A 14,096-nucleotide genomic window follows, 5' to 3' on the forward strand; every position below is an offset into this window, starting at 1 on the left:
AAAGGGTGGCAAGAAGTCATGGAAAACTGCCTTCCTTTCATTTTGGAAATCATCATCATCCAAGAAGGCTAAGAAGCAGGCTAAGGAGACTCCTAAGAACCATGGCAATGTATCGGGCCCCATTCATGGCGGCGTTGGAGGAGCTGCAACCGCGGTTGGTGCCGGGTACTGGCCCCGGCTTGCGTTCTCGGGGCCGCTCACCAACATGTTTCATCAGAGGACGAGGGAGGATGACATACCATATGTTAACCTAGAGAGGCTTAATGAGCCTGAAAATGATCCCAAAACTTATGGTCCTGTTTACTCTGTTCCTTAACTAACTTTTGGTATGTAGCAAGTGTATGGCTTGCTTGGTTGGTTAGGATAGATTTGTCCTAGGAAAATCAATAGTCAATGGACCATCTTGTCAATTTTGATATTCCGGATCAGTTACGGAGTATTATTGATGTAAGGCTTTGATTTTTATTTCGAATAAATGGTTGAGAACTTTAGAATGATTATTTTGCAATGACAGTCAATTTTTTTAAAAAAAAATTATTATTGTAGGCTTTTTCAAATTGTTTAGAGAAAATACGAGTTTATCTCCGTAATAAACGAAACGGAGATTAACTAGATGACCTCACTTTCTTATACTTTTATATGCCCTTCATAATCTATGCTTGTTAGAGGCCTTGTCATTAGTTTGTTGTTTAATCACTATACTATATGCTAATCTACACTCCCTATACCAATTTAATTTACTTTTTTTTTTTTTTACATAATTGCAAATTAAACAAGCTTCAAGCTTTCTTCCAATAATGATTGTGAGTTTTGTTACTAGTTTGACTAAGGACCAAAGCATTTATTTTGTGTGGTTTAAAAGGAGTACTTCTATAACTACTTACTAGTACTACTAATGCAATAATGCTATGGCACATTGGCACATGGTTTTTATTTTTCTTGTAAGACAATAAAAAAAAGTTACAATCGATATGAATACTGTGCTTGTCAATAAAAATTAGTTGTATATTGGCTAAGACTTGCTCTCAGACATTCCTCTAATTCTAAATACATAGTCAACATGAGAATATGAGATGTTGAACATACAATTAATTGTAGAAATTAAATGTCTAATAATATGAGACGTTTTGAACGTACAATTAATTGAAGTAATTATATGTCTAATAATATGAGACGTTTTGAACATACAATTAATTGACGTAATTATATTTCTAATAAAATGAGACGGTTTGAACATACAATTAATTAAAGTAATTAAATGTCAAATAATATGTACGAAATATCTTTTCCTAGTATCTTTTAGATAAGTAGACATGAATCGATCTCTAAGCTATGTTAGATTACTCGTATTGTAGTATTTGAGTAGAAGGCAACATAGGCGTATGCCCATTTAGAAGAGGTTGAAGGAATTATTATGAGGTGAAGGATAACTAAAAGAAGAGATGTTTATTAAAGGCAAAACGCAGAGTTAAGATTAAAATAGTAATAAGCCCGGTTTAACTATATATGCGGACATGAGTCAACCAAATAAGGTTACACGTAGTATTCGAAAGAGCAAATTTTACTTTATTTTATTTTTTCACAATTGTATTTTATTGAGAGTGAGATGGTAATTCAATTACACAGATATTTTGCTATAGAGCAGCCTTTTGACATTGATAGTCAAGTTATAAATTCAAGTAAAATACACATTCTTGACGTTGATAGTCAAGTTGGACCAAATTATTGGATACAAAATTTGAAAAAAGAAAGTCTAAACTCTTTACAAAAGTGTTGACCAGCTAAATTAAGTGAGACTAAAGTCACAAGATTGGCAAGAGCCATTCCTAAATGATACGAGTACTTATTATCCAACTACAACGATTTCTAAGAGGTAAAAATGAACTTTTTCAGAACATGAAACAGAGTTTGTAGCAAATTTGCCCTCTATAAAATAAACTAATTTTTATTTTCTTTATATTAATAATCAAGTTTTATGTTTAAATTTTACTTTTTATTTTTTATTTTTTTAATTTTTATTTCTTGGCTTTTAGCATGAACTTTACAAAATAAAATCACCATTTAAAAGTACTTCTTGCAATCATTTTCACAGTTGATGTGGATCATTATCCCCAAATTTTCATTCATTAGTCAAACCAATTCCTAATTACGAGAGATGTTACGAGACTTGCAACAAAAGAACAATGACGTCCCCTTAATTATAATTATTTTCTTATGTAAAGCAATTAAGTACTTAATTAATACATCATTATAAACTTTATAATTAGCACAACAAAAGTGACATGACTTCTCTAATTCAAATTGGATAAATATTATTAATGCATGTATTATGTATGTGCTGATGAAAGAACTATACTCCCACAAGCAAAAGCAACTAATTTTAGTTTAAGATAAAGTGTTCTTTCTCCTTTCTTGTTCGATAAGAGTAGGTCCAAAAATATGGGAGGATACTTTAGGCTTGTACTATTAAGACTCATAATAATTATTTTGAGTTAGAAAATTTCGATCTTATCAATATCATGCTAAACTAAGATAAAATATAATATGAGGTAAGGAACTTTGTGCGCTTGATTATCTTGCACATGCCTAAAATCATCCTTGAGTTTGCTCCAATTCATCCCTAGCAATACCAAAATTAAACTTTCCAAGTTGATGGAATAGAATCTATGTACTACGTATTAATTTGAATTTGATTTTTTTATTTGATTTTTTTATTTTAATACAAAAAAAGATTCTTCCTATATATATAGCCATATAGCTTGAACATGGTAAAAAACAGTCCAATAAATTAATTCGCATTGATACATTGTTTTAAAATTAAGAATGTATATGTGCGGCTTCATAAGAAATGCACGAACTATATAGTTACAATATTGAATATGAGAAGAAGATAATCGTAATTCTCAAGAGACCGAATTATGACTCTTGCATGAAGTACACAATGTATTTCTACAAACATTATAACATCTAGCTTGTAAACTAAAGTTGTACTACATTCAACAAAAGAATAAATCATTGTAAGAAACTAATTAAGAACCCTATGAGGCTATGAGGGTGCGGGGTTTTTCATCTTTTATTTAAGAAAACCACCAATCACCCATCTTATATACTAAGTAATTAAATTTGTTAAAATTGGTAATGAAAATCTATACATGATCAAATTGCAATCAACAAACTTGAATATTTTTGGTTTAAGCTTGCTGATCAACTTCACAATTAGAGGGAGCCACCTTATTCCCCTGTCCCATACTTAACAACCTCCTCAACGATCTCAACCTCGTCATCACCGGAGTTTTCGCCTCCTCCACTCGTGGTGGCGACGACAAGCAATCCTCACAAAACTCGCGACTTGGTATATCAATCACCATCTCATCTAATCTTGGCCTAGCACTAACACCAGAAGAAGATGCTGACGAAGAGGCAGCAGCATTTGCACCTTGCCCAAAGGCGCTAACTCGAGTTTCATCACCCCAAAACAGAACATTTGTAGGAAAATTAGGTGCATCTGCTGCCCTTGGAGTACCATAAGACCCATCATCAGAATCTGAATTTGAATCTGACGAATACGAACCATTATCATCTTGCACCTCAAGATCATTACTAGCATCATCATACGACGAATTACTAGTACTAGAGATCACAGGATTCCTACAAAGTGGACATGTTGAATGAGAATGAAACCACATATCAATACACTCAACATGAAACCCATGATTACACTTTGGCAAAAGCCTAGCCTTCTCCCCTTCTGACACTTCACTTAAACAAACAGCACATTCTAATCCATCCTTAAAATCCTTGGGGTTGTACACCAGAACAGGCAAAGATCGTAGCGCGGCAGGGTCTAATCCTCGGCGATGCGGAGCGACGGCTGCAGCACGGCGCTGACCGGCTAATTGGCGGCGCCATGACACAATATTAGGGTCCTCAGTGTTATTACGTGCCCAAAAACATTTGACATACATATGAAGGAAGAAACATAAGGCTACTACAAAGAAGAGGACTATTACAGTTGCAATCATAATTTGTGTTGATATTGAAGCTACATGTACAGTTGCATCATCCATTGAAGAAGGTGACATTCCATCCATATCCCCCATTTTTAACACTTTTTAGCTTGAAATAACAAATTTATAATCAATCAATCCTAGTAAAATACGCAAAATTTACGTAAAATAAGATTGACCCAGATGAGATTTTTGAGAGAAGAACAAAACCCAGAAAGGAATTGTTGAATTTTATAAAATCCAAAGCACAACCCAGATTGAAAAAATTGTGAGAATTCCAGCAAAACCCATATAAAAAATTGCTTGAACTCAAATTAAGTACAAAATAAAGTAATAATAAGGGGGTTTTATATGTGTTGAAATTTGACAAAAGTTTGGAGAGCAGGAAAATAAAAATGAAAAAACAGAGAAGGTTCCCAGCAATAATTTGCAAAATTATTCCAAGAAAAAGGAAAGTGAGAAGTAATTTAATCAGGCTTAGTTTGGAAATTGGGAACTTATATCATGTATGATGTATAAATACGTTTATGTGAAAGGGTCAAATTAACTGAATTTGGGTGGACAAAGTGGAAACTATATATGGCCAAATAGGCCAACTTTGAAATTAAAGATTGAATTAGTCTTGTATTTTGACTAGAAACATAGAGGAGAAATTAATTGTCATTTTGATGAATATAGAATGGTAAATTTAGTGGAACAAAATTAGAAGGTGCAATAAATTGAAAAGTCAACTAGAATAATCAAATTTCAATAAACAAGTTGAGAATGAGTTAAACAAGTACTATAGTATTATACGGAGCTTCTTTAGCCATCATTGATCATTGGATACATAGGCCGCCAATTTGATTAGTTGTGTTTTGTATTTTTTAGTACGTTTCTAGATTATCTTTCATACTTTTTAGTGTTTATAAATATCCTAGATTAACCTAATTACTTGAATTAATTACTCCTTAGTTGCTAACAATGAGGGCCTATTATGTAAGCGTACTAATTTAATATGAAATTATTACTTGTATAGTTAGTTGTATTTGATTGCGCCCGCACTTGCAATAGTAGCTTGAGTTACAACAACATTGTGTGTTGTAACTTTGACAAGATAAACTTAAACTGTGACCAAAATTCGATGATTAGAAATTGTCCCAACCTAAGCTACACCACCAATATTGGATAATTAAAAACTGACCCAACATAACCTGTACTCAAAATTAATACAACTTTTCTCCGAATAATTCTTAAGCAACTTGCAACTTTTCTTATCAAGATATAATCTAATTGAATGGATCCAATTAACCTATTTGTCACCTCTAGTCCTCGGGGAAATGGGGAATCCCCCACACTAATATCATAAGATAGATATTTAAAATATTGTTTGCTGATGAGCTCGATGTATTTTCATTGATAATATTGATGCACATTCTTAATTATTGGAGAACCAACCATGTAACCATTAGTACCAATTTGGTAAAAGTATAAATTAAAGCACTCACATATGGACTAGCTACTTGGTTTATATAATGCACATTGTGTTAGGCTGTTAGCCTTCACAGATCAGTTCACACCTTTATGAACCAAAATGATGAAAAGAGCATTTTATTTCTTATGGAGTTTGGAGAAACTTGACACAAATTTACAATTTCTTGTTAAGCATGTCATCTTCTTATGCATGCATGCCAAACATAGATAAGTCAAAGAAACCTACATATTCTAGAATGGAAAAAGATATTTTTTTTTAAAAAAAAAAAAATTAAATGAAATTTTTATTTAAAAAAAAAAAGAAAAAGAAAAAAGAAGTTGAACTATTTGGTAGGGGAAGACTTGGGGTGTTGATCTTGACCAGAACGGCTAAGGTGTGAGTCAACAGTTTCCTCAACTTCTTTCCGCTTCTTCTCTTTATCCTTTTTACCTTTGTTGATCTCCTTCTCCACTTCCACCTACAACGAACATTAGGGATTAATAGTTACATATACTACTCTATCAATCTGTATATTCTTATTCAAATACTGTACATATAAATTTAACTCATGACTAGTTTTTCTTATATGTCACTACTTACAATAATAAAGGACTGATAATACAAAGTATATATGAATTGGATCATACAACTTTCGTTGCCAAATAATCCTCTATCCCGCTTTTTATATATAGAAATTAAATCAGGATAGAAGAAAGTACGGAGTAATAGATTAAGGAGGTAATAACATACATTATTAATGTCATCTGTAGCAGGCAGATGAGTGCCATGGACCCCGGACCGATTGCTAGCTCTTCCCACCATCAATCTATGTTGTTGTTGTTGTTGTTGTTGAGTCCTATTTTTCACAATATCATAGCTAATCATAGTATTGTTAGTTGGTCTTTTCTCCCTTAACATAAGAGCCAACATCATTGGTGACACAACCTTCATTTTTCTTAATTTGTTCCAAGCTTTCAAAAACTAGTATATTTTTTGAGAGTTGTTGAGAGTTCAACTTAAACTAATGTGGAGTAAATAGGGATGAGGAAATAAGGTATAGATGTAAGACATGCATATAGCCATATACTATACGTGTCTTCTTTTCTTGATTATGATGTGGCTGTTTTTCCCGGCTCTCTTCTTCACCTAGTGTTAAACTACGAAGTAGTAGCACCATCTATCAGAAAATAATAGTCACGTACACTATTTCGAAAAACAACTATTGTACATTCGTATTACTATAGTGTTAGCAGCCGCAGGGAGAGCTGAGAAACCTAATATAAAACGACATAGTTATAAAAGTAATACTAGACTCTTCATCCCATTAAGATTGTCATATTTAACCCTTTTTAGTAAGAACTTTTTGACATTAAATGGGTTAATCTTAGTAAAATTAAATATAATGACAAAGTAAACATAATGCCAATTTCTTCGTGATCATAAGTTGTCGATTTGAGGTCATGTATCTAAATCTATTGACATTTTTTTTTTTTTTTTTTTTTGTTGGTGATAGGTTGTTTTTCTTTTACTTTCTTAAGTTTCAACACAACAAGTTTCACATCGAAATCCAAATCAATTTTAAAGTTAGAATACAATTGAAATCTAATTCAATCTCAAATAACCGATATCATTTCACAAAATCTAAACCATGTATCGTCTATCCATTCATGTAACAATCAATACCCAAAGTTAGAATACTTAAATCGAACATTTGATCAAAATTTAAACATTAAAGATTGATTAGCTCGTCAAGTGATATGCCGTGATTTCTTAATCTCACTAAACTTCAAAAATTGTGGTTAGCTAGATTTGTATTATTTTTTTTTTTAACTTTTCTAATATGAATTTCACAATTACTTTTAATACAAATATATAATAATCCGAATATATAATCAGATCAGACTAAATCAGATCATTTCTACAAAACTCCCTAACATAACCAAAAGCTTAGGGTTCGTTTGGCATTATTTGCAGTTTTCAGTTTTTTGTTTTTTCAAAACTGAAAACTGGTTTCAGTTTTTAATTCTTTGTTTTTAAAAACTGTTTTCATTTCTGAGTTTTGAGTTCACAATAACTCTCATACTACCAAATCATTTATAGCTTTAATCAATCTTATAAACAATCTTTTAGTTTTCGGGATGTAAACACCGTTATGGTTATCAAAGCCCCTCCTCATCAGTCTAAAGTTTTTTTTTTCTTTTTTTTTTTTTTTTTTTTTGGGTATTGAGCAGGCCATCCATCGAGTAACCTTTTGATTAAGTCTGCATGCATATGTGTTTCTCCTACCTAATAGTCGAGTTGAGGACGAGATAAGGATTGTTTAAATATAGATCCCTTTGAATATAGGAGGAACTCCCCGCCTTAGACGGGTACGAATAAAATCTCAAATATCTTTAATGATTATAATCTTCTTTGGAGAATTAAACTCTTCCTAAATGGAAGTCCTTTCTGTGAAAAGTCTCTAATGAAAGTAAATCAGTTTAGTTAGCATCGGAGAAAGATTGTTTTTTAAAATTGTGACCATTTTGGTGAGGAAGAAAAAACAATGGATCATACTATTCAGTTTTTGTAATTTGGCTAAACATGCTTGGAGTCATAGGGATTGGGGTATTCACCCATAAATAAAGACCAACTTTTCAAGGAGTGACGTACTTTAATTATATCAAACTTTTCTATAGTATTTATAGTAGGTTGTACTATTTATAGTCTCACTCTGGGAGTAATAGATGGCTAGAGACACGATTTTAAGGAAGAAACCTCTACATCGAAGATAATACATTTTAGAATTACATTTGCTCTACAACAACATTTGACCTGATCTCATATTCTGCCCACAAATTCAAGTAATTCAATTTGCAACATGATATAATTATTCAATTTATACTAACAATAAATCAACATACACTCATATTATTTTAGAAAAAAGCCCCAATTATAAACCCCAAAATAAATTATACACAAATAGACTAAAAACGATTAAAATTCAGAAAAATAAAGAACAAAGATAACCAATTTTGATGAAAGAAATTAAATACAGCCAAATTTAATAACAACAAAAACATCAATAACTTTACAAATTAACAAAGTAGAAAGAAAAACGAGGAGAAACGTGGCGATTAAATGAATTTAAAAGAAAAGAGATCAAAGAGGAGATGCTCCATACCTGTAATTGCTTGCTCCTTCAATCTTGACAATGATTAAGGTTTGAGGAAGAAAGATGAAATATCGAATTTGAAGGAGAAACCATTGATGAAACAAGCGTAGCTTTGATAGGGTTTATTTTTTAAAAAAAAACAAAAAACAAAACCCCAAAAACTGCTTTGAGGTGTTTTAGGTTTACTGTTGTAGTTTTTACAAAATAGATGTAAAGTTGTTTTTTTAAACTATTTTACCAAACACTGTTTTGTTTTATTTTAGAGGTAAAAAACAAAAAAAAAACCAAAAACAGCAATGATGCCAAACACACCCTTAGAAGCCGTACAATAATACAATGATACAGAAGTTTGTGAATATTTTGTTGAATGGGCCAGGCGCCCAGGCTGCAAGCTATCGTTAAGAAGTGTAGATTAACTGTCACCTTCTTCCTTTTGTTCCACCACCGACGAATTTCCACATGATTAATCGATTATGCTTCTTTCTTAATTCTTCAGTCCAACCAAACCAAATCAAGCTTAACCACCACACTCTCTCTCTCTTCTCTATCTGTCGAGCAGATCTTTCACTCTAAATATTACTTCCCACCTTAAATTCAATCTTAATCAATAGTTCAAAACCCGCCTTCTAATCTCCTGTATTTTCCAATTTACATTGTATTCAATCAAAAATTAAAACACCCAGAAACAATTTTTGATTCCTTGAGCTAATTCTGCAACTGGGTATGTTTAAATTTGTGAAATTTCGTTGAATTTTTGTTGGGAATTTGTTAAAAATCAATGATGAAAGAGCTTGAGAGAGAAGGTGATTCTTCAGGTGATGAGGAAGAGGATCGCCGGAACTTGATCCCTCAAAACGACGCCGTCAAACCCACCTCAAATTCACACTCATTTTCCCCTTTTCACGTTGAAGATGCTGGTTTCGTGTCGTCGATACGACGGCGTTTTAAGATGAACAAGAAGAGGTATCTTCTGGTGATTTTCATTCTTTTTTTGGTTGTGTTTCTATTTTTTTCGTTAGGTTTACATAATTCAAGTGTTTGGGATGTTAATTTGATTAAATCTCCTTCTGATCGAATGAGGGAATCGGAATTAAGGGCTTTGTATCTTTTGAAAGAGCAGCAATTAGGTTTAATTTCTTTGTTGAATAGTACATTGGGAACTTCATTAGGGTTTGGATTGAATTATAGTTCTAGTAATCATAATAATGCTTCTGGGTATTTGAATTTGAGTGAGATGCCTGTTGAGAAGTCTGTTTTTGAGGACTTGAAATCTAAAATTTTTGATGGGATTATGTTGAATAAGGAAATTCAAAAGGTGTTGTTGTCAACTCACAAAAATGGGAATGTTTCCGAATATCGTGTCGAAAATGATGATATGGTAGAGAGAGGTGTTAATATTTGTGGCAAGGTGGATCAGAAGTTGTCTGAGAGGAAAACCATTGAGTGGAATCCGAGGTCGGATAAGTACTTGTTTGCTATTTGTTTGTCGGGGCAAATGTCGAATCATTTGATTTGCCTGGAGAAGCATATGTTTTTTGCAGCGCTTTTGGATCGAATTTTGGTTGTTCCGAGTCATAAGGTGGATTATGAGTTTAATCGGGTGTTGGATATTGAGCATATAAACAAGTGTCTTGGTAAGAAGGCTGTTGTCACGTATGAAGAGTTTTTGGAGGCAAAGAAGAAGGAATTACGTATTGATAGGTTCATTTGCTACTTCTCGCAGCCTCAAAAGTGTTATGTTGATGAAGAGCATGTGAAAAAGTTGAAATCTCTGGGGTTATCCGTTCCCAAACTCGAGTCACCTTGGGAGGAAGATGTAAAGAAACCAAAGAAAAGAACAGTTGAAGACGTCAAAGCCAAATTTTCTTCTGATGAAGGGGTTATTGCAATTGGAGATGTGTTCTTTGCGGATGTGGAAAAAGACTGGGTGATGCAGCCAGGAGGTCCGATTGCCCATAATTGCAAAACTTTGATTGAACCCAGCCGACTTATAATGATCACTGCCCAGCGCTTTGTCCAAACCTTTTTAGGGAAGGACTTTGTTGCCCTTCATTTCCGGAGGCATGGCTGGTTAAAGTTTTGGTATGTTTTGTACCTTTTACTTATTAACTTTGTTTTCATCATATGTAGAAGGCAGAGGTTTTATACGTAAATTTATATGCCTCATTTTTAATCAGAGTATGCTTAGATGATAAGTGGTTACGTATTGTGTTATCTCTAAATCTTGTTGGATATGGATTAGTGTACCTGTTACCCCCTCCTTCCATTGCCAATCACCCCTTAAAAAAGTAAAACGCTTACTGTTATGAACTTGAAGCTTTGAAATTTAAGTAGCAAACTAATTCCTGTACCCTTTTCTGGTTCCAGAATCCAGGCTATACCCGACTTGGATACTTTTATTAGCTTGATTCTTACTTTCCTGCTCTGGGTTGTTTCCTTAGTGGCTGAATGACAGGCTCACTTGTTTTACCTTTATGACCAGAGATTGTTTTTATAACATTGTGCTGCATATCTTTGATTTAGAGAGTACAACTGCTTGAACATGTATGAATTGTTTTTAATTTGTCCGTGTAAGCAATAACAGTAAAAAATTGGTTGTAACAGAGGTTTTGTGGTGAAGTGCCACTGTTCATGTTGTTCTTTATCATGCAAACATGAATAAACACTAAAAGTAACACCCTTGAAAAGCCGTGGCTGATGCTTGTTGGGTTTTATTTTAACTTGTGATGGCATGCTTGGATAGATAGATAGTAACGAATTAAGGGTGTAATAAGAGATAATTATGAGCAGAAAAGAGAGTGGAACTGGTGGTATTTGAGGTAGGATCAAGGCAGTGATAAATTTATTTCTTCAATTAAGATAATAGCTCCCACCACTCCCTATTAATGCACCCATTCCTCCTGCTTCAACCACCATAACTGTCCACTTAAGTTTTTTTTTTTTTTTCTTTCTCCCTTTGAAGTTATGTACTCAATTCTAAACACTTGAAGGCAAGTCGATTATCTTAAATGTCATCAGGTTAAGAGAGCACCGCAAGTGTTGAGAAATGATTGCTGAAGGCCAACAGGTCTGAAATAAAGCTCTTGTGGGATTGAAGGGATCTTTGTCTAAATGCACTCATATTTGATTTTCTATATAGAACTCACTCATTGATGGCCATTAGCCTTTGGTACTTTGGTTTTGCATGCAATATACTTGATTATATTGTCTTTACTACATCTGATCTACTATTGCAACATGTGTGAACTTTTGGGTCTAGTATGTCTGGTTCTATCCAATTTCTGATAATGTACAGCCAGTATTCGGCATCGCTCAGCCTCTAACCTAATGTTTACTTGGGTTTTCAGCAATGCTAAGAATCCAAGCTGTTTTTTTTCTATTCCTCAAGCTGCAAGCTGTGTTGCACGGGTGGTAGCAAGGGCCAATACACCAGTCATATATCTTTCCACAGATGCGGCAGATAGTGAAACAGGATTGCTTCAATCTCTGGTTGTGATTGATGGTAAGCCTGTACCTCTTGTTCAGCGGCCAGCTCGTAATTCAGCGGAAAAATGGGATGCCTTGCTGTACAGACACGGTCTTGCGGATGATTCCCAGGTGAGTTTATTTGTTCTGACCTGATTGTTATATTAAGGAATCCATATGGTATCTTTAACCTGCTAATATCCTTATCATTAGTTAAGTGTATTTTTTTTCCCCCTGTAATTAAACCAGTGTTTAAGGGCTTATAGGCATTTTCAAGTTTTGGGGATTTACATGTTGGCTGTGTCTAATTGCCTATTTTCATCTGCTACCATTTTTGTGGTAAATTAACAAAGTTCTGACTTCTGAGTAAGGGGAGAAAATGGAATTAAAATGTGTGTGCTCAACTAAGGTTCTGCAAGTTTTCAGTGCTGTCAACTTGTTTCTGCTACCACCCATGCTTTGATCCTTTTTCCCATTCAATTGGGTGTGTATATATATATATATAGGTAATGCATTCTGTGAGTTTACCCATTTCTGCTACCAACTTTTGCATTTTTTGGACTATGAAGGTGGAAGCCATGCTGGATAAAACGATATGTGCAATGTCTAGTGTTTTCATTGGATCATCGGGATCTACATTCACTGAAGATATACTGCGGCTAAGAAAGGGTTGGGGGACGTTGTCGGTTTGTGATGAGTACATCTGCCAAGGTGAAGCTCCAAACTTCATAGCAGAGGATGAATGAAACTGGAAGCAGGGTGCCCATTAGTTACTAGATAATAGGATTGTGATGTTGGTTTTGAGTCTTTTGACAAGCCATTGAAATGTAAGTGGTGTATGATAAAATAATGTAATTTGCTCGTCTCTTTATTCATTGATTCTATTTGTTCCACATTCTCTTACATTTAATATTTTTCCTTTTTCTATTTCAAAATGTTACATATAAGCCTGTATATTCAGAATCGAAGCTCATAATTTGTAGCAACATATCTTCTACTTCCTTTGTTTATTTACTGCACCATATACTCATACAGGTTGAGTAATAATTTTTCAGTGGGAAAAAGGAATATAGAGAAAGGTAAAATACAAAATTGCTCATGTGATGTTTTCATTGTGAATAGAGATGTTTTTTTGTTCTAAGATGAATTTTCATGACTAATTGCTAGGGACAACTTTGATTAACAGACGATATTCTATATTTTAAAATAGTGCATTATTTGTAAGACTTCTCTAAGAGGCAAGTTGTACAATATTAAAAGAACGAAGGAAGTATAACATGACAAGGAACTATATTTCCAAGTTACTCCATTGTCTCCCCTCTCTTCTCTCTAAAAAAACCCTAACTTCCATTATTAAATTTTGAAGGGGCTTTCATCGGTTTTTACTGGTGAAAATCCCCCGAACTTTTTTTTGGTGTACCTTTCTCTTTCTTTTGTTTGTTCGATCTAGGTTTGTGAAAAGGGCTTTTCTTCATCTCATAAGTGTCGCTTTTTTCATCCCTACACAACATAGGCGAGAGAAACACGACAAAAAGAGCACAGCAAAACCATGAAATTAGTGGATTAGAAGTAGTGAGGCATATATATTAGTGAAAAGCTGGGAGAAAAGGGGGGATATTAAAGTTTTTGAACTCAAATGATCCATAGGTAAAGGGAGGGGACTTGATTGACATAAACGTCACTTAAATTAGTTCATTTGGATTAATTCTAATTTAGTTAAAATAAATTAGGTTGATTACATAATTACAGAGTAATTGACATAATCTATATCTATACTTCTATACTATATATTAAAAGGCGTTCCTTTTAAAGGAACGGTGCCACATGGCACTCTTCACAGTAGAAATCTACCAATTACATTGGTTTTGGGTAGTAATTGACAACTTTTTTTTTAACAGGTAGTAATTTTCAAATGTCCCTATTATAAAGTTGTAAATGACAAATGTTCCTAAGTGATTTTAAAAATCAGGTAACAAAGTAGCAAACTTATTTGTATACTAGAATAAATTTTAGTAAT

The 14,096-nt window shown here is 33.5% G+C and overlaps 2 protein-coding genes across 3 annotated transcripts in view; one reads left to right on the forward strand and one right to left on the reverse strand.

Moving 5' to 3' along the window:
- LOC145617686 (O-fucosyltransferase 36-like) overlaps positions 1–12,960 on the forward strand; it is a 39,480-nt gene extending 26,520 nt beyond the window's left edge. The window contains exons 2-4 of one of the 2 annotated variants that reach the window (XM_081672423.1): positions 9,430–10,696; positions 11,962–12,211; positions 12,649–12,960. In XM_081672423.1, coding sequence (XP_081528549.1) covers positions 9,564–10,696; positions 11,962–12,211; positions 12,649–12,825 — 1,560 coding nt within the window. In that variant the 5' untranslated portion in view covers positions 9,430–9,563 and the 3' untranslated portion in view covers positions 12,826–12,960. Of the gene's footprint in view, positions 1–9,157; positions 10,697–11,961; positions 12,212–12,648 lie in introns of those variants that run through there. The other variant, XM_081672422.1, reaches the window with a different exon arrangement.
- On the reverse strand, positions 2,892–4,269 carry LOC145618522 (RING-H2 finger protein ATL60-like). Its single transcript, XM_081673290.1, has one exon. The coding sequence runs from the start codon at positions 4,098–4,100 to the stop codon at positions 3,192–3,194; it is 909 nt and encodes a 302-aa protein (XP_081529416.1). The 5' UTR covers positions 4,101–4,269; the 3' UTR covers positions 2,892–3,191.
- Positions 12,961–14,096: the final 1,136 nt, after the last annotated feature.

This window comes from Chenopodium album, chromosome 26, assembly GCF_948465745.1.
Source record: "Chenopodium album chromosome 26, dcCheAlbu1.1, whole genome shotgun sequence".
Lineage (NCBI taxonomy): Eukaryota > Viridiplantae > Streptophyta > Magnoliopsida > Caryophyllales > Amaranthaceae > Chenopodium > Chenopodium album.